General features: G+C 34.8%; 1 protein-coding gene across 4 annotated transcripts in view; it reads left to right on the forward strand.

Annotated features, from left to right (window-relative positions):
- LOC150090382 (uncharacterized) overlaps positions 1-21,880 on the forward strand; it is a 201,624-nt gene that overhangs the window by 168,938 nt on the left and 10,806 nt on the right. For all 4 annotated transcript variants that reach the window (XM_090369095.1, XM_090369093.1, XM_090369092.1 and 1 more), the window contains 3 exons: positions 3,454-3,558; positions 3,715-3,822; positions 7,905-7,994. In XM_090369095.1, coding sequence (XP_090225221.1) covers positions 3,454-3,558; positions 3,715-3,822; positions 7,905-7,994 — 303 coding nt within the window. The remainder of the gene's footprint in view (positions 1-3,453; positions 3,559-3,714; positions 3,823-7,904; positions 7,995-21,880) is intronic.

Genomic DNA, 21,880 nt, shown 5'->3' on the forward strand with positions numbered 1-21,880 from the left:
GCCACTCTCTCTCCTGAAAAGGAAGAAGCAACACTTTCAAAGAAAACAAAAAAAAATGAAAACTAAAGATCAAGAGGAATTTCCACAATCTTGTATGCTTCTATAAAAAAATTATGGAAAATAAAGTACACTACATCATCCAAAAGCCAGACCCTCCCCCCTGCTCTTGTATCTGAAACTGAATCATTTTAATTTGGCACTTTGAGTGGCATATAGGTTTTCTGAGTACAATTATATTTAATTTAAATAATATTCAACTGAAATGCTCAGTTTACAGCTTACCTCTCTGCTATGCTTTGTTTGGCAGCCTGTTGATTTCCAACTGTTGTGTGTAAATTATATGGTTTGATGGACTTGCAGTAAGTGTGCTGACTGCCAAATTAAGTTGATAGTTTACCAAAATTCTAAAGCCATACAATTTCTGCTCACAAGTATTAATTAAATCTGTATGCCTAAAAAAATTTTGTAATTGTTAACCATCAAGCAATCTTTGTTCTGTGGATTTTATTTCCAGTGCAACACAAACAGAATGGTCTAGCAAAGACCTTCTTTAATTTAGAAAGCAAGAGTGATTTATATTCAAAGGAAAATAAAAGCTTGCGACTTAAGATTTAGTCAAAAGGTTAGATATGTGAGTAAACAGGTTAGATATGTTAATAAAGCCATCTTCCCTTTTAGTCAAAAATATTAGGGAACAGTGAGAGAGAAGTAGTAGTAGTGGCATGTGATGCAAGAAAGCAAGCATATAAGCTTATGCAGCATCAGCCAAAAAAAAAAAAAAAAAAAATTACAAAACAATCCTCTCTAAATATTTGTCCAGTTTCTCCTTAAATTTATGTAACCCATCAACTTCCACAATGACAGATGGAAGTTTTGTTCCAGCAATTAACCACCCGCTGGCTAAAGGCAAATTTCCGCACATCTATTCTACATCTGTCCTTCCTCAATTTCAATTTATGCCCCCTTAGGTTCGTAATCTGAACAAGTGGAGGGATCCCATCAGAATTCAGCATGCTCAACCTATTCAAGGCCTTATACACCTCAATCAGATCACCTCGCAGGTGCCTAGTCTCCAGCTATTGCAATTTGCAGAATTTAAGCCTCTCCTGGTAGGAGGATCCCTTCATTCCCCTCACCAATCTTGTTGCCCTTCTCTGTACACAAGCTCAATCAAATCTACATCCTTCCTAAAATGAGGCCTCCAGACCTTCATGCCTCCTAACAAAATTCCTGTATATCATTGACAACACCCCATGACCTGCCATGGCAGCCTGTCTGCATTGCTCAGAAAACTTCATATCTGACTGCACAATTACTCCCAGGTCTTTTTCATTTTCTACCTCCTTAAGTGTAGTACCACACAGTTGGTGCATTTCTCTGGGGTTACTTCTACCCATATGCAGTACTTTGCATTTTTCAATGTTAAACTTCAGTTGCCACTTCTCAGCTCTAGATCCAAATTTTCTAGATCCTCTTGCAGTAACACACTGCCATTACTGTCATTAACAACCCTGCCAACCTTTGTATCATCTGCATACTTCGATACTAAGCCTGATATGCCTTCATCAGTATCATTGATAGGTATACAAAACAACAGTGGACCCAACACCGAACCCTGTGGGACTCAACTAATAACATTAGTCCAAGAAGAGCAACACCCATTGATTACCACCTTCTGTCTTCTCCCACTCAACCATCTTTTTATCCATTGTAGCAACTTACCCTTAATACCATTCTGCTCCAATTTGTACAGTAGTCTTCCATGTGCAACAAAGCTTTCCTGAAATCCAAGTATATGATATCAAAATTATTTTTTGCATCCAGTTCCTTTGTAACCACATCATAATAACCAATCAAATTTGTTAGGCAAGCCTTTCCCTTAACAAATCCATGCTGTGTCTGAATTATTGCTCCGGGGATATGCGGTGGTCATTCTCTGACCTTTCCGCATCCTCTGTATTTGGTGGGCACCGGCTCGAACCCCGGTCTAATCAAGAAGTGTGTGCTACGCACTGCTGCTTCTGCCCACCTGGCTATGGAGGCACCCTGCAGTCTTGTCTAGATGATCCTGCAATGCATCTTTAACCAGTGACTCCATTATTTTACCCGGAACAGAAGTTAAACTAACTGGTCTGTAATTACTCGTGTCACCCTTTGATCCTCCTTTGTGGGGGGGTTACATTTGCACATCTCCAGTCTGTGGGGACCTCCCCTGTGTCCGAGGAAACTCTCATAATTATGGCTAAGGGTTTGCTTACTTCCTTTTCTGCCTTCTTTAATATAACTTGATAGATCCCATCCATCCCAGGTGCCTTTCGTATGTTTAACTTCAACAATTTCTCCTCCACTTTGTTCTCAGTTATTACAAAATCATTAAGCACCCTGTTACAATTTGATAACCTTGTGGCATTTTCAAACCTTAATAACTCCTCATGTGTGAATGTAGATGCAAAATACTCATTCAGTTTGTTTGCTATCTGAGCAGGATCATCAACAGTCGAACCATCAATATCAAGTGGACCAATCAGATTCATCCCCTTCCTTTTAGTGTATATAAGTAAAAAAATCCTTGCTGTTTTTCTTAGCATCCTTTGCCAAAGATTTCTCGGAATCTGCCTTCACCTGCCTATCCTCCTTTGTGACTTGATTACAGACCAGCTTATATATATCTTAGGCTTCTGTGTTGCCTGATAATTTATATGCATCACATGCATTTTTCTTCTCTGCCACGAGTCTCATTAGTTCATTTGACAACCATTTAGGCCTAAACCTTGAACAATATTTCTTAATAGGTATGAAATGTTTAGTAGCTTCCACTATTAATTCCTTGAATGCCTCCCACTTAGAATTTGCTGTTGGTAACATCATCAGTTGGTCCCACTGTACAGAATTTAAAAACTGTCTGAGATAATATAAGTATGATAATTTAAGTATGATAATATAACTGTATTTATATGCAATTTCTCACAAAAAAAAAAAAAAAAAAAAAAAGAAAAACATTTCTGTATGCAGGGGTGTTGGTAAAAACCTTTCTTGTGATATTTTTGCTGCTTCTATTTATTAATTTATTCTCTCTTAACTCTTTGTGCCTGAGTTTATCATTTTCAAATGTTATGAGACAGTCCAAGAGGATAAAAGAATAAATATAAATAATAAAATTAATAAAAAATAATTTAATTATGTAGAGAAAGTGACAAATGGTAGGTACTGGAGCCGCCAATGCATTCTTGACTCTGATTTTAACATTTATTTTGACAATTCCTGCTTGGTTAGACTTATTGTCCAAAAACTGGCAATCTTCAATTCTCAAGATTGCCTGTTTTAGGTCTTAAGCTTAGATGTAAACTGTTAGGAAAGAGATATATATATATATATTTTTTTTTTTTTAACTCCATTTTAATTTAGACTAGTAATGACTTAAGAGCAGTAATTTCCTTGTTCTTACTTTTCCAGATACAAAGTTAATGAAAACAGAGCCTGTTTCTTATGCAGGGGAAGATGAATCCCCATCAAAAAAGAAACATATGGATAATAAAGAATTATTAATTCCCCAAATTGGTATGGCTGCAAAAGTTTTTGTATTAAGCTCAGACAAATTATATAAAAAACATTGCTTTTTTTTTTCAGTAAGTTTCAGTTTTTTTTATATATATAGTTTTGTTGATAACAGCTTACAACCATTTTATTTCTTCTTGGTTTTCCCAAATATATCAGAAATGAAAGCAGAACCTTTCTCTCCTGAAGAGGAAGAAAGAACACCTTCAAAGAAGAAAAAGAAAAGGAAAACTAGAGATCATGGAGAATCATTAATTTCTGAAATTGGTATGAATATGAAAAATTAAGTTACTTTTTTTTTGTATTATCAGTGAATATTTTCATACTTTTACTATTTTATTTATTTGAATGTAAGCTGGCTACAAATGGATAATGTTATGATCTGTAATTTGATGTTTAAAGACCGTGACAGCTAATGTCTGAACTGGTTCCTTTAAGTTAGTTATGCATTTGGCAGTTTGACTCAAATATTTGGCATTTAGTATCAACAAATATAACAGCACAGAATGCCAAAACTCTTTGAATTGAAGTATTGCCACAACAAGGGTATGGTAAGCCAAAGGGAAATATTTTTGCATGCCAAATCTGCTCCGTGAGATATGTTTTCATTTTTTAATCTTTGGAAATTTTTATTTCCATATACTAGAAATTTTGCACTTCATTTGATGGTTATTAGAAAGTTATTGACCTAAAATATTAAGAGCTGAGTTAAGAGGGCAGAGCAAGCTGTGACCTTTCCTATGCATATTTGTGCATATGGAATTGCAAGGCATCACTCATTATCTCATACGAGTCTTACCATGAAAATTTATAAGTGACACAGATTTAGTGAAATTTAACATTTGATAGTTTTTTTTTTTTTAAATGAAAGGAACTGTTCCTAAGATAATTCATGCAAAGATACAAGATATTTAATACATTCAGACTGGTAGGATAATGCAAAAAAAGCAAAGCTTATGTCATCATCTACAGTGTATATATAAAAAAAGTCCTTAGTTTCATTTGTATCTGCTGTTCCAAAATATGAATCCAACTCTATCTTAAATCTATATAAGCTCTCCAGTTCTACAAAGCTAGGTAGTTGTCTATTCAAAAGCAGATAACTCTTTGATTAAAGCAAATTTCTATACATCCTATTTACAGTTACCTTTCCTTCATTTTTTTTTACCCCTTCATGTCCTCTTTTATGCTTCATTTCAAATGCCACAGGTGAATTAAACTCTGGCAGTGAGCTAGATGATTTTGTAATAACTGAGAGCAAAGTGGAGGAGAAATTGTTGAAGATAAACATAAGAAAGGCATCTGGGGTGGATGGGATCTATCCAGTTATATTAAAGGAGGCAGCAAAGGAAGTAAGCAAACCCTTAAACATAATTATGAGAGCTTCCTTGGACTCAGGGGAGATACCCATGGACTGGAGATGTGCAAATGTAACCCCCCCCCCAACAAAGGAGGATCAAAGGGAAACACAGGTAATTACAGACCTGTTAGTTTAACTTCTGCTCCAGGAAAATTAATGGAGGCACTGGTTAAAGAAGCACCACAGGATCATATAGACAAGACTTCAGTTATAGCTCTGGCACAGCATACGTTTGACAAGCCTTCCTTCCCCTTAATACACTGTCTTATCTGACCAATATGATTGGATACTATGATGTAGTCACAAAGGAACTGGATGCAAAGAATAATTTTGATATCATATATTTGGATCTTAGAAAGGCTTTTGATACTATTGCACATGCTGCACAAATTGGAGCAGTGTGGCATTGGAGGCAAATTGCTGCTATGGATAAAGGGATGGTTGAGTGGGAGAAGACAGAGTGGTAATCAATGGACACTGCTCTTTGTGGACTAATGTTATTAGTGGAGTCCCTCAGAGTTCAGTGTTGGGTCCATTGTCGTTTTCTGTATTTATTAATAATATTGATGATGGTATATCAGGCTTAATGTTCAAGTTTGCAGATGATACGAAGATTGGTAGGGTTGTTAATGACAATACGCTGCTGCAACAGGATCTAAAAAAGTTGAGCAGATGGGCTGACAGGTGACAAATGAAGTTTAACATTGATAAATGTAAAGTACTGCATATGGGAAGCAGTAACCCCAGAGTAATGTATCAACTGTGTGGTACTACACTGACAGTGGTAGAGGATGAAAAGGACCTGGGGATAATTGTGCAAGTAGATATGAAGTTTTCTGAGCAGTGCAGATGGTTCTGCAAGAGTAGCTCATGGTGTCTTGTCAATGATATACAGGAATTTTTCTAGTCAGGGATAAGGAGGTGATTATTCCCTTGTATAAGGCAATGGTCAGGCCACACCTTGAGTACTGTTTACAGGTTTGGAGGCCTCATTTTAAGAAGGATGTAGAGCTGCTGGAACAAGTACAGAGAAGGGTTAGTGAATGGAACAAAAGGTTGCTCTCAAACAAAGGCTTAAGTTTTGCAAATTACAGTGACCGGAGACTTAGGTACCTGCAAGGTGATCTGATTGAGGTGTATAAAGCCTTCAATGATTTGAGCATGCTCAATGCTGATGGGATTCTTCCTCTTGCTCAGAATAATTGCATGAGAGAGCATAAATTCAAATTGAGGAAAGACAGTTGTAGGATAGATGTGCAGAAGTTTGCCTTTAGCCAGCGGATGGTTGATTGTTGGAACAAACTTCCATCTGTTGTAGAAATTGATAGCTTAAATAGATTTAAGGCAGAACTAGACAAACATTTGGAGTGAGTGGATGGGTGAAATGAGAAGGTGGGGTTTTTTTTTTTTGGCTGATGCTATATAAGCTTGCTTTCTTGCATCATGTGTTTACAAATGTTAATGCTAATTTAGAGTGAAGAAAAGATGCCTTGTGATGAATACCTGAACTTCTGCTAATATTCTTTCCTGTGTTTTGATATTAAACAAGCCAAATTTTTTGGACTTCTCTCTTCTATTGCATCGGTTTCTAAATTACTCTGCATGTAATCTGTTTGTTTTTTTACAAAATTTCAATTGTAAAGATTGTTGCAAGGTACCAGCAAACAGATACCTTTTAACAGTCTTTACAATTGAAATGCACTTAAGCCAGAAGGAACCAGTGGGGCAAGCCAGGTAGAGCAAGCTTTTGCTGCACTAGACAAAAAAAAAAAAAAAATCAATCATTTTATTCTCAACATAAGTTCCAATCTGTCTGACCTATGAATTTCTTTAAGTTGGCCACTTTAATCACCTGTAGAGGCAGTTTATTCCAGTAATTGTACAGTCCCTTGGAAAGGGGTAGGAAAATCAAGAGAAGCCAGTTCATGTAGGATATATACCTGATTATGAATAATCATTGCATTGTGAACAATGCAGTGTGTGACATGGACTCATTTTTTGGTGGACAGAAAGATAATTTTTCTTAAAACAATTTGTTCAACTTCTTTAGTTAAGTGAATACATGCAAACTTTTTTTATAAGAGTGTAGTTATACAGGCTTTTTCAATTAAAAAGCACCTCTTATTTTTAGGTTTGAGTTATTTATTGTTTAGCCCTTTTTAGGTTAATTTTTGAATTTGAAATTAAAATTGGATTAAGTATCACCACATAGATTTATGATGTCTAAATTAAGCTGCCCAAACAACTGCTTTTCTTCTCACTTATAAAATTGTTCCTTGTACTCGGTTTAGTCTAAAAGCTTGGATTGGTGTATTTCTGAGTGAAATAGATTTTATTTGAATAAATATTAAGCAGTTGTATCATGAAGAGATGCAGTACAAATTGTCCTCTACAGCTAGCTGTTTTACAAGTTAAATGCATGTACTGAACATTAAACACAACTGCTTTGTTTTTTATTTGAATAAAATTGGCTTCCATTCATTTCAGAAGTAAACTGATTGATATTTATTGACTGGGAACAATTTTCCCATTGAGGAAAAAAAAAAAAGCAGTTGATTAGGCAAATTTTTAATATGAAAATACATTAAAATTGGAGTAATACTTACTCTAATTTTAACGTAGGATTCAGAAATTTCGGCTGAAATTTGAAAAACAAGGTCCAAGTAACAAATGGCCTAAATCTAAAAATAAGTGCAACTTTTGCTTTCTAATTGAAAAAAACCAGTATATACCTGTTTTCCAGTGTGTATAAAACATTCTAACAAAGAAATCATATGATTGTCTTTGGAACATGAGTAGTTGAAGTTTTTTTTATGCTATTTAGTGTAGAATAAACTTGGTTTTTCAGTGTCATGACTAGTGTTATCTGCTTTGAATATTGATTTATCCCTGTAATATTTTTTATTTTTTTGTATTAGTTACAACCAAGCATAATAAATGTTCATATAGCCAATACAACCGAGCATAGTAAATTTTTTGGTCTTTTCAGATATATCAAAAATAAAAGGGTGTGTCTCTGCAGAAGATGAAGCACTACCTTCAAACAAAAAAAAGAAAAAAAAGAATAGAGATCACGATGGTTTGTTAACTTTCTCAATTGATATCTGTGATTTCAAAATATTTTTCATTTCCCTTCTTAAAGACTTCATCCATATATTGATTTTTGTCAAATTTTATAGTATGACTTTTTGAAAGGAAATTAGCATTCTTTTAAAACATTCCATTTATCAGATTGATCAAAAATTTAAGATATTTTACAATTCTCCTCTTCCTGTGTGTATATACATTAAGTTTTTTTATATATACAGTTGAACTTTCCTATAACATTCGATAAATCTAGCGAAAAAATTCGTTATAGAGAAATTTCGTTATACAGAGAATCTTTTTTATTAGAAATTGTTATCTAATTAGAAAATGAAAACGAATCTACATTTATTTTTAATGTATTTTATTTCAAAAACATACTTATTTAAATTACATTTACACAATTATCGCCGGTAAGTATCACAAATTAAAAAAATCTAATTTTTGTTTGCACAGTACAATTAAAAAATTGCTGATTCTCAAAGAAAACCTCACATTTGTTCAGAGCATTAAAAACATTATCAGGAACATTTTCACAAAACTGTAGACCCATACCAACCATTTTAAAAGCGTTAATCATTTCTTTGCGAGTTGGCTTTTTTTTACAGGTTGTTCTGATGCGTCTTCAGTGTCATCGTTAATTTCTTCATGATCATGGTCGCGTCTAATGCTGTTCAGCAGTATTTCATCTTCATTTGGATGCTCTGCTGTAGTCAGATCTTGATCTACATAAACATAACTATCCAGTGTTATTTCATTTTCGATGTTTCCAGACGATTCTAATGTCCAAAAGTTTTTCGGTTGTGAAAGGGGCAGTTGATCTTGTTCGTCCAGTTGTTTGGCTTCTATATTCAGTGCAAATCCCGCTTTTGAAAAACAAATTTTGAATAGTGTATTCGGTGACATTGTTTGTCCAAACTTTTGCCAGTTCAGAGATGCAATCTCTAAGGTTAATTGTAACCTCCAAGTGTTTCTATTTTGTGAAAATGCATTGACAATCTTCATTATTATTCTCTTTCGATAATGAAATTTAAAATTTTTAATAATGCCCTGGTCCATTGGCTGGAGTTTTGACGTTACGTTTGGTGGTAAAAACAACAACTCCGCACTTTTAAGTTTGTCAGAAATACTGGCAGGATGTGCTGGACAGTTGTCAGTTACCAACATGATTTTTCTTTTGTTATATGCTTGTCTAGTTTTAATATCCATTCTTCAAAAATATCACTCGTCATCCATGCTTTTTTATTAAAGGTGTAGTCAACTTCCAAAGATTTTGTGGCTCTAAAATATCTTGGGTTTTTTGATATTCCGATGACTAAAAGTCTTAATTTTTCACTTCCTGTCATATTTGCTCCAACTAGCACAGTGATTCTTTCTTTGCTTTGTTTTCTGCCAAAACATTTATCATCCTTAAAAGCAAGTGTTCTATTCGGTAAACATTTAAAGAATAAACCCATTTCGTCAGCATTAAAAACATCCTTATGCTCATATTCTTCCACAATCTTCTTTAAGGTATTGTTCCTCCAACTGTTGCAATCTTCACTTACATTAACGCTTTCTCCACAAATAACCTTTTCCAGAATTCTGTGGTGCTTCTTAAATTTATCTAGCATTGACTTGAATTAAATTCTTGTACTTGAGAATTAAATTCTGTATGTCCAAGGGACTGTGCAAATTTCAGAGCTTGTTTAATTATTGGACTCTATATTGGTATATTCTTTTCACGTATCATTTGCACCCATTTTAGAACAGCTTTATCAACATCTTCAATATATACAACTTAATTCGCTTCTTGTCTGCTCCTCCTTCAATTGCATTTAAAATTGATTCTCGATTTTTTTAAAATCGTAGATAAACTGCTTGCAGGTGTGCCACATTTCTCCGCAACATCTTTTTTCTTAAAACCCTGGTCAATATCGTAACAATCTTTGCTTTATCATGAATACTTAAACACTTTCTTTTTAAAATTGTTTCCGCAATTTTAAAAATTACTCTACTGCAGCTCTTGCTGATATACACACTGCAAACTTCGCTGCGCTGGCCATATAGTGAATTGTTAGTTCCGCCTACTCAATGACGTTCGCTTGCCAATTCAACAGTATCACGTGACCTTTCCTATCAATCACTTTAAAGAAATATACGACTTTGTGAATTTCTTTTATTCTGCTTTCATTCATATATACATGACAGAAAATTTATGATTAATGTATGGTGGATGTTACTTTTCAGAAAAAAAATACAAGAGCATATAGCCTATGTGATTGATGACGAATGAAATTAAAAAAAATATATATTCATGAAAACCAATCTACTGGGAGTCCAGTTAGATGAGAACAGACATATCATATAATGATTGACAGGAAGGCCACGTGGTACAGTTGAGGTGAGAAGTGAATGTCACTCAGTAGGCGTTACTAAAAACCGACTATGGTAGCATTCTATGTAATGCTGCCACAGCACACTGAAGATTTACCGCAGCAAATTTAGTTTTCCCCTGAGCCAACATCAATTTACAAATCTACCCTATTTATTGTAACGTTTACGACCACTTTTTTTAAGAAAACCCATTTGGTTTAATAACTGTAACAAAAATGAAACAAAGACCCTCCTATGTGTGTCAATGGCCACATATGTTCACTAAAAGGATGATTATTTAATTCCAGATGCTAATGCACAATTTCGGAAGGAAGGATAGACAAAAGGAAGGAGGCAGTATATTTGAGCAGCTGTTTAGCAGTAAATGCTTGAAAATCTTCAAATGCTTTTACTAATTACTAATTTTTTTAAAAATTTGTTATAGAGAGACTAACACTTTGCTATATGGGGTTAATTTTACATGTAATTTCGTTTCAAGGTGCAATGTTTTGTGAAAAAATTCTTAATATAGAGAAGTTCGTAATAGAGAAGTTCCACTGTACTTTATTTTCTTTTTTTCTGGAATAATATTAATAATGTAGCAAGGTAGTAAATGTTGTAGGAGTTGCATTTCAATGTGGAGAATTCTATCCATCTCTGCATTGTTTTCATATTGGAAACTTTTTCTGTAATAACAATTCTACTTTTGTTTATAGTAGAGTTTGTGAGGAGGAATCATTAACCTGACTTTTCTTTTGAATAACTGCCTTTTGTATATCAAAATGTCATTTATTTATATAAAAAATTTTCTTCCATATATGCTGCTTGGTCATTCACTTAAACTGAATAAACTTAAACCGAATATATTATTTTCAGATTAGTGTACATTTGCTAATAGATATTAGCAAATGTATACTGTAGCTTCCATGACAATGTCCTGAGATTTTGGCAAATAACAGATTTGCCTTTTTTGGGGATGCTATTTGTATAAAGTGATATTAGCAACTCAAGTAGACTCATGGATAATGTTGTCTCTAATGTGAGCATAAGAACAGGCTTTGATGGTTTAATGTTAGTCTCTTTAATTGGAGAGGCTAAGGCATTCTCAAAATGGAAACTACTTGCAAAAATGCTTAAAACTATTAAATTAATAATAAATGCAATAAAATTAAAATATTTCTTTTTCTTTCATCAACAATCAAAGCAATATTTAAATTTTGGAACTCTGATTGATGCTAAGAATAGCCATTATGGCCATTTGTTTTAAAATGTGATCATGTGATTGCATAAAATCTAATTATATATAACATCCAAGAATTGTTTATCCATATAATAATTAAAATAAATAACTTAATGCTCAAATCCAAGACCTACAAAAAATTGTAATCTGTACACCAGAGAAACCATAGCATTGTGAAGCATGCATCTTCTGCACCCTTTACTTCTTCCTGAATATTACTTATTGTTTAATCAAAATGATACATGTTAATTATAATATCTAATTTCTTAACAATTTGATTAATATGTGATTTCTTGGCATCAAAATTGTTCAGGATTCTTCAAATAGTTTCTTTTCCAAAGGATATAGGAGGCATTGAGTAGAATGTTTGGTATGGTAGGAGGTGATTTACAAGGTCAATGATGTTAGGAGTTGGAGCAAATGTAGGATGCTAATAAGTTGGCATTAGATGAGGATGCAATCAGGTTGTAACAGAGGTGGTAGTATAGATGGACAGAAGTTGCAGAAAATAACTTTGGCCATAGACTAGAAGATATCATTTGGACAGGAAGCAATGTTTAACTCTTCTAATGTTTGCTCAGATTGTGTCAGATCTGAGCAGACATTAGGATCAGGAGACTTAAAACAGTAGTTAAACCAGAGGAAAGAGGATAGAAATTGGGGATATCATCCTGTTTTGTATTCTTGTAATGCCAAGCAACACAAGGCTGAGAATGATCGGGGGGGGGGGGGGGAAACCACTGTGGAAGAAGATATTATCACCAAGTTCTGTACCTACAGGACCACTAATTAGCACTTAGTGATTGGGCATAATTGAGAGATAAACAAAATAGATTATGGACAATAATCAAAACAGTCAATTATAGCATTTTCATAATAAAGTATATGCGAATCAGTGTGGAAGAACCACTGTGGAACCACTGTGGAAGAAGATATTATCACCAAGTTCTGTACCTACAGGACCACTAATTAGCACTTAGTGATTGGGCATAACTGAGAGATAAACAAAATAGATTATGGACAATAATCAAAATAGTCAATTATAGCATTTTCATAATAAAGTATATGCGAATCAGGTGTTTATGAAATTGATAAGAAGAAAAAAAGTGGAAGAAAAGATTATCACCAATTTGTAAACTGAGGTACTTAGAGGACTGCTAACACTTAGTGATGGCCATAATTGAGAGTGATAATTGATTATGAACAATAATTGAAATACTCATTATGGCATTTTCATAATCAGTTATCTGCAAATTAGGTTATTATGAAATTGACAAGAATTAAAAAAAAGAGGGATTTAATGTTATCAAGACTAAAATGCTGTTACCACTTGGGTGTTCCATTCACTCATCTTATAATAGCAACACTTCCACCTGGTCACCATTGTTGTTGATTTTGTAATCAATTATTAATCATTAATTATGCTCATCACTGCTAGTACTGTACTTTGAAGAGGGTTATGTGGAAAAGACTGAGTATTGGGTGTATAGCTAGAACTGTATTAGGCAACAGACAAATTATGTAAAGTTTTTAGCAATAGCAAAAACCTCAGCTTTTCTACCAGCTGGTCTGTGCAACTAGAAAATTGAAGCCACCTAGAATTAAGAATGTTAAAATCACCACGGAAGATTACCTCACTGTTAGGAAAGTTAGATTAGACTTTTTCTTTGAAACTCTTTCCCTCAAGTTCTGAGTAATTTGTAGAATTAGGAGATTTGATTTGATTTTGGTTTTATTGGCGCAAAAACAACTAAGGTTATACTGTGCCAGAATTAGGAGAATGTTAGAGGCAACAAATGAATATGACAATGGAGTAAAGAGATTTTAGGCCAGAGAAAATTCCTTGATTAGGAATTTGCTCTCAAGGAATATTACTGCGGACATATACAAAAGTACTATCTTTAAAGAGAAAGGACAGAGACAATTAGGGTGAATGAGGCGGTGGTTGAAGCAGCAGCCAGTAATTGAGATTCTGCATAAAAAGTAAGAAATGGATATCATAGAAATTGGAACTGTGACCATGTAATTCATTTCATTTATGAAATTAATTAAGATTTCAGGTTTAGATCTTTTCATTTGTTCCATTAGTTTGTCTGTCTGTTTGTTATGTATTGTTTGGAAATAAGTTAAAAGTTGAGAGGGGGACATGTATAAATTCACAAAATTTTTGGATATATTCTATACACACAGCAAGAATATACCAAGTTCCTTTAATAATGTGGCCATGACAGTGCCTATGTATATCTTCCCCTGTCCTAAACTAGCAGTTTTCTAAACCACATAACACTGCCTCAATAGCACATCAGCAAGTGTTCTTACACTCCTTTTGTTCAAGTGTGTTTGGTCTCTAACAGGCTCTTCTGTTAACAAGTGTAGACCATATTGAGAAAATTCTACCCTATGAGCCTTGCCCAGTCTCCCCAGAGCTAAAATGATTGACATGGTTCTCATCATGAATTCCCTCTTATGCCTATACAGAATTCCAGGCACTTTCATATGGAAGCTTTGCAAAGTTTCCAGATAAAAGTGCCCATCAGCCTTGCAGCCTTTTCTCATTATTACTTCATAATTGCACCTTTTGTGATCTTAAATGATAGTCTCACACTATCATTGACTTTGGCCCTTGGCAGACATCCTCTGGTCCTATTTCCACCTATCCTTATTGTATGATATATATAGCCTTCATTTCCCTGACAATAATTGTCAAGAATAACTACCTCCTATATGACCAGCTCCACCTGCCCTTGGTAATATTTCCATTCATTCAGATATGAGGGTAACTGCAGCACTCAGTTCAACAGCTGAGTACTTGATGGGTTTCCAGTTTAATTCCTTCATGAGCATCAGCTATTTTCTTCAGCTTTTATACCAGACCAGCTGGTAGAGAAGCTGAAGAAAATTGCCTCAAACTTTCTCAGTTTTGCCCATTAGAACACCAAATTGCCAATGAACTTCCACACTTCCATTCCATGTAACACCCAAAAAGGCTCCTCTATCTGAACTATTCTGTCCAGCTGTATGGAGGAAATATGATTATTGCTAAAGCTGTTGAAATTAGGAAACACTTAGGATTAGGTTATAGTGATAGGTTTATAAGAGCAACATAGTACCTTGCCTTATTGTTAATTCTATTAACCACATTAATTTGCAATAACTATTTTGCAGTTTGTTTCCTGATTTTAGTTTTGGTATTTGAAACTTATTTATACAAGATTTACAACATTCTTGTCAAAACTCCCTCTTGGGAGCACATCCTCCCAAAAAACCTGAGTTTGAATCCCATTGATGACAGGAGGAATTTTTTATGGGTCTTTTTCACAACATGGCTGAGTTAGTTGGTATCAGGCAAGGGTAGCATGGTTTTTCTCCCATAAACTCCAGTTTTTCATCCAGCAAACAGAAAATTGACCTCAGAACACATGCAATATACAGACAGTATACACTGAGCAAGCAACATGGCCTTAGTTGCTGATGCTCTCACCAAAACTGCTTTGAATGATGCGAACAAACACAATATTGAATAAGTGTAACACTGAGTGAATGAGATGTATGGCGAAAGTCAGTAAACCATTTATACTTAGAAAGGCATGAATAATATGTATATAACAAATAAAAGATAAAACAACTGTATGTAACAAAACAAACTATACACTGATTCATTTAATTTTTCATTACACATTCGTGCAGGATTTTAGAATCACTGGATGTAGGTCAAGGCTAGAAAACCCACGGCACATGTGGCCAAGGTAGCATGCAAGATTTTTCTTGGAATGCAGTTCACACTGCTATTCCAATATATATATATAAATTATTTTTTATGTGTAGAATATAGTAAGTATATATATAAGTATCGAATTTAACTAATGCTACTAATGAAAATACGGTGTACCCTGGTAGCGATATATGTGTTGAACAAAGGGTGGAAGAAAGGAAAAGAAAATAAGTGTAACGATATAAAATGAAAAGAACCAAAAAGCAAATTTTGAAAAAACAACGCAGCAGTATCTTTCATAATTTTTGTGTCTTCTTCAGAGGTCATCCACCAAAATTATGAACAGGACAGCAATAATCTTACTTCTGTTTCTGACATGTTCTGTATGTCAAAGAACACGTGTAAGAAACCACGTGGTAAAATCTAAAAAGAATTTTGAATAAATTATTAAAATCAAGTTATGCAAAACTATTATGTGTTACTAAAGTATTACATACAGAACATGGATGACCTTACAGAAGTAAGTAGACCGCTATGAAAGTGAAATAGGCAAAGACAAAGTAATAGGAGTGACCGAATGACAAGGACTTACTGCTACTGGTGGTGTTGACAGAAAAGACTGTGCCGGAGGCTAATCCATGTATATATGCGTAGGTGCGCTAGCGGCGCCTAGCGTTAGACGAATTTTGGTGTCTGTATATTATGTAATGAATTTACGTAGGCGGTGGAGCTGCGCTAGGCTAAGATTAAGTACATGATGCCAAACACCCGGGATAGCTAAGAAATATAATAGCTGACAAAGTAGCAGTAGAAGGCAGCTAAACTTTGTTAAGGCGAAAAAATAGATTGGGTATAGTAAGAAAAATAGTGCTCTGGTATACTAATGGCGCACAGAGCATAAAATGTAGAATCTAGTAAAGTAAAAAGATGATTAAATTAGAAATATGTAGTTGGGCTAGGGTAATTCGGGGTTGCAAACCCGTTCCTATAGTTAGGACCCTGAATGAATGTTCGAGAGTTAGTGCATCATGTATTTAAGTCAGTTGTGTTAAAAGTGTAATTGTGTACATTTAAGTTACAATCAAATCACAATTAATGATTAAATAAATAAATCAAGATTGGGTTTAAAAATAATTACAAGATAAATACACTGTGTTAGGCCAATCGGTGGGTACGAGTTTTCCAGACTGTAAGACACCAAAGAGGCCTAGTGTATTGTATTTACACTATATACATACTTGATGCATATGGGAATAATTATAAGTCAATAATGCTGTTTATATTAATATCTATTAGGTTCTTGTGCCTTAATATGTTAAGGGCTTTATTGATATGATGGCGCAGATATGCAATAGGAAAAAGATTTTTGGTCAGTTTACTGTATAATATTCTGATGTTATCAATAGCTGTTGTTTTGTCGCTGCATATGGTTGCTATTCTGATGCATTGTGCTAGGATAACATTAGCATGTACAGTCTGTCCTCGTATAACACGTGTTTGCATTACACGAATTCGATCATACACGATTTATAAATAGGGGAACGATATCTTATATAACACGAACCGAATTCGCTTATGCACGATTCGCCTTTGTGTTTACAAGAAATGGTAGTCGAACGCGGCGGAATCACCACAACTGAACACAACACAGTAGGAATGAAGAGAAGATTCTGAAATTTTGTTTTTATGATTTCGTGGAAGGGGAAACACATTTAACATAATAACGTAAAAATCAACAGAATTTCAGCTGCTGTATCGGTATTATCGCAAATGTAATTAGATCGACTTTTACTACCCGTTTATAACAGATTCCACTAGTAAGAACCACCAATAAACCGGAAACTGCAAATTGTTTTTATTGTTTTATGGTAGTGACCTCCAGAAATGTGCTTTAGTAAAACATAAGCATGTAATATGTGAGAATAGTGTGTTTTCGCCTTTACTGCATTGTTTATTCAGTTTGTACACGGGCGTTGCATCGTTTATTCAGTTGCTACTTGTTCGCTGTGCGTTTATGTATATCAAGCTTGCCTCCTCATTTTTGTTCAGTTTATAATTGTGCTCTATTCTCAAAAAAATGAGTAAAATACTTGAAAAAAGTGTGAAAAGGAAGCGTTCTGGTGAAAATACTTCAGAGAGAAAAAGAAAAGCAATATCAATAGAAGAAAAATATGAAATTGTGAAACGCTTTGACCGGAATGAAAGAACATGCGATATTGTGCGTGCTACAGGCCTAAATGAGGGAACGCTGAGAACAATTAGAAAGAATGCAGAAAAAATAAAAGCAACTTTCATAGCAGGAACAACACAAAGTATAACAAAATCAGTTAGATCAAGACACAAAGAGATGGAACGTCTTTTATCTGTTTGGATAGAAGGTCAAACAAAGAAGAGATCAGGAACAAGTTTGCTTATGATAAAAGCAAAGGCATTGGCAATATTTGAAGACCTGAGAAATAAAGCTGAAAACCCTCAAGAAGTGCCTCCCTTTACTGCCAGTAGTGGCTGGTTCAACAATTTCAGGAAACGTCACGCTTTCCATAATGTGAAATTATCAGGTGAAGCTGCGAGTGCAGATGAAGCAGCAGCAAAGGCATTTCCGCCGATACTGAAAAAACTAATTGAGGAAGAGGGCTATACATTGGACCAAATTTTCAAATTTGATGAAACCGGACTGTATTGGAAAAAAATGCCATCACGAACATATATCTCAAGAGAGGAAGCACGAGCTCCAGGCTACAAGGCTGCTAAGGATAGGTTTACCGTTATGTTAGGAGCAAATGCAAGTGGCGACTTGAAACTGAAGCCTGTTATAGTTTATCATGCAGCCAATCCACGAGCGTTAAAAGGGATCACAAGGACTACCCTGGGTGTTTACTTTAGGAACAGCAGAAGAGGATGGATGACAGGGCAGATCTTCACTGAACTTCTACTACATGTGTTTGAGGATGTGTTTCGAAGCTACTGCAAAAAGAAAAATTTGGATTTTAAGATTTTAATTATTTTGGACAATGCACCAAGTCACCCTCCAACCCTTGCTGAACTGTCACCAAACATCAAAATCCTGTTTTTACCGCCTAACACATCTTTTATCCAGCCACTTGACCAAGGAGTAATTGCTGTTTTTAAGCACTATTACACAAGACGGACATTTAAGATGCTGATAGCAGAAACAGAGAGCGAAAATGCACCAACAGTTAAAGACTTCTGGAAGCGATTCAACATTAAGAATGCAATTTACATAATTGTGGAGGCCTGGAATGAAGTGACAAAAGAATGCTTACATGGTGTTTGGCGGCCTCTTTTACCAGATTTTATTCGTGATTTTAAAGGCTTTGATCCTGTAAATGAGCTTCCTAAATTAAAAGCACATTGTGTTGCCCTCGCAAAGCAGGTTGGCTTTGAGGAATTGGAGGAAGATGATTTAGAAGAGTTGCTTTAGTCTCATGAAGAAGAACTTTCAACTGAAGAACTGCAACAACTTGTTGCTGGAGGGCAGGTGGAAGATGAGAAAGACGAAGTTGAATGCCTGAACGCCACCATAAAACCGCTTTCTACTTCAGAGTTATCTTCAGTTTTAAATTCATTTGAGAAAAGTATGCAATGGCTAGAAGATAACGACTATAATGCAGAAAGAAGCAGAAGAGCACTTCATAGAATTCGATCTGCTTTGGAGCCATATAAGCAGCTGCTTTGTGAAAGGAGGAAGATTGCGAAACAACAGAAACTAGATGTCTTTTTTATGAAAACACCCAAGAAAGAGACAGAAAATGAGCCGCAGCCCTCTAGTTCTGGCGTGACCACATTTCGTCCAAAGTCCTCATCGGCATCTCCTCCACCTCCCAGTTCCGATAATGATGACAACCTGCCGCCACTTTCCCCATAATTACGCTGTTTCAACCCCTTTCCCTCAAGCTGTCTTCATTTACTTTTAAGGTAAGAATCTAAATTTAAATGATTAAATTATTAATTTTACATTTTTCAACTGTAAGTGTTTTATTACGATTATTTATTGTGTTTGGTAATGTTTTGGTTAAAAATGTGTGTCCAATCTTGGGTGGTCAGCCCCTAACCCTATTTTTTCCATAGGGCCTGTTGTTTATATTACACGATTTTGCATTGCACGAGGTTTTCTAGGAACACAACTATCGTGTTATACGAGGACTGACTGTACCTGTTTGGAAATATTGGAATTCAATCGTGTAAAGTTTACTATGCTAAAGTTGAATGCTTCACGTTTGTTGTACAAATTGATGGAGGTTATACCATTTTTTAACTTAATGTCTAGATCCAAAAAATGGGCTGCTGTATCAGAATTTTGTTCTTTCTAGTACAAGTTCGTTGGGGTATAAATGTCCATAATCCTGGATGAAATTCGGGCAGTTGATCACTATGAGGTCGTCTATATATCTGAATAGGATAAGGTCCTGTGGAAATGAGGTTTCTGACCAATATAGATATAGGTTGGCTATTATGCATGAGGCTGGGCTGCCCATAGGTGTTCCATTGGTTTGTTGATATACTGTATTACCATCATATATGAAGTTATTGGAGATACACAAGTTCGGTATGTTGTTCCAGTAGTAGGTGTTGCAGGAAATAGAATCCTTATGTTTATCATATATATCTTTGAGTACAGATTTTAGATTGGTTTGATTGATACTGGTATATAGGCTATGGAAATCAAAGGTTTGAATATTATTGACTTTATTACTTTGCAAAAATTTTAATACAGGTTGGTTGTTGCCTATGATTTTACTGTTATGTATGTTATATGCATCAGTGGTTGCAGTAGTTGTTCAAGCGTCTTTCCAGATTTGTGTACATAACTATTTTTGCATGAGGTTATGAATCTGAAGCCTATTGGTTTTTTATGAAATTTAGGAATGAAGTAAATATAAGGCAAGCTGTAATTGCTTAAATTAAGCTTTAGTTTCTTATTGAAGGCTATTAGTTTTTTTGTAATGCTATTACATGTACTGGAAATCGGCTTGTAAGTATTACTTGAGTTAAGTTCCTTAGTTAACGTATGTGTATAAAAATATTTGCAAATGAATGCAAAATTATTGGCTGCTTTATCTACCGGTGTGATTACGAAGTCTTTATGTATTTCTAGCAGTTTATGTTTTAATTTAGTCAGGTTGTAGTATTTGCCCTGATAATATACGTTTGAACTGTGTAATGCATATTTATGCTTAAATAAGGCGAATGTATGGCTAATCCACGTATGGTATGCTTCTATAGGTGTGTTATTTTTGTAGGCTAGTTGGAAGCAGTAGTTTAACAGGTCTTGATATAGCTGCTTATTGAAGTTAGTTGCATTTATTCTGGTACGTGGCCTGAATTTGAATCCTTGTGATAGTACATATCTGAGCATTGGGTCCGTAACTATGTTTAGATTTCCTGTAATGATGTGTCCATAGTCTGGATCAATATATTGCTGCATGTTATTTTGTTCACAAATGCAGTTGTTGGTGTCTGCAATATGTGATATTAAACTAGTAGCTATAGATTTGTAGTTACAAGCTAATAATCCAAAGGGTTTATTATATTTATATCTTACTTTTATATAACTAGGACTAGTATTAGGAAGTAGATGATTATGCTGATTTATAAGTTTATTGATATTTATGTTGTCCATGATATGGTTGTTGAAGTTCAAGATAATGATTGATTCATTATCATATGTTGTAGAGCTTTTGTTTTTTAGATTGAATTTACAAATATCATTTATTATATGAAAGAGATGTTTGGACTCGAAGTTGAAAGTGCGTATGAACTTGTGCAGTGCTCTCAGTATACTGTGTTTAGTACTGAAACACAACTGACTTAAATACATGATGCACTAACTCTCGGACATTCATTCAGGGTCCTAACTATAGGAACGGGTTTGCAACCCCGAATTACCCTAGCCCAACTACATATTTCTAATTTAATCATCTTTTTACTTTACTAGATTCTACATTTTATGCTCTGTGCGCCATTAGTATACCAGAGCACTATTTTTCTTACTATACCCAATCTATTTTTTCGCTTTAACAAAGTTTAGCTGCCTTCTACTGCTACTTTGTCAGCTATTATATTTCTTAGCTATCCCAGGTGTTTGAGCATCATGTACTTAATCTTAGCCTAGCGCAGCTCCACCGCCTACGTAAATTCATTGCATAATATACAGACACCAAAATTCGTCTAACGCTAGGCGCCGCTAGCGTATCTACGCATATATACATGGGTTAGCCTCCGGCACAGTCTTTTCTGTCAACACCACCAGTAGCGGTAAGTCCTTGTCATTCGGTCACTCCTATTCCTTTGTCTTTGCCTATTTCACTTTCATAGCGGTCTACTTACTTCTGTAAGGTCATCCATGTTCTGTATGTAATACTTTAGTAACACATAATAGTTTTGCATAACTTGATTTTAATTATTTATTCAAAATTTGTATTCAAAATTCTTTTTAGATTTTACCACATGGTTTCTTACACGTGTTCTTTGACATACAGAACATGTCAGAAACAGAAGTAAGAGTATTGCTGTCCTTTTCATAATTTTGGTGGATGACCTCTGAAGAAGACAC

Source organism: Mastigoproctus giganteus, chromosome 2 (genome assembly GCF_048544385.1).
Source record: "Mastigoproctus giganteus isolate SK-2022 chromosome 2, ASM4854438v1, whole genome shotgun sequence".
NCBI classification, from domain to species: Eukaryota; Metazoa; Arthropoda; class Arachnida; order Uropygi; family Thelyphonidae; genus Mastigoproctus; species Mastigoproctus giganteus.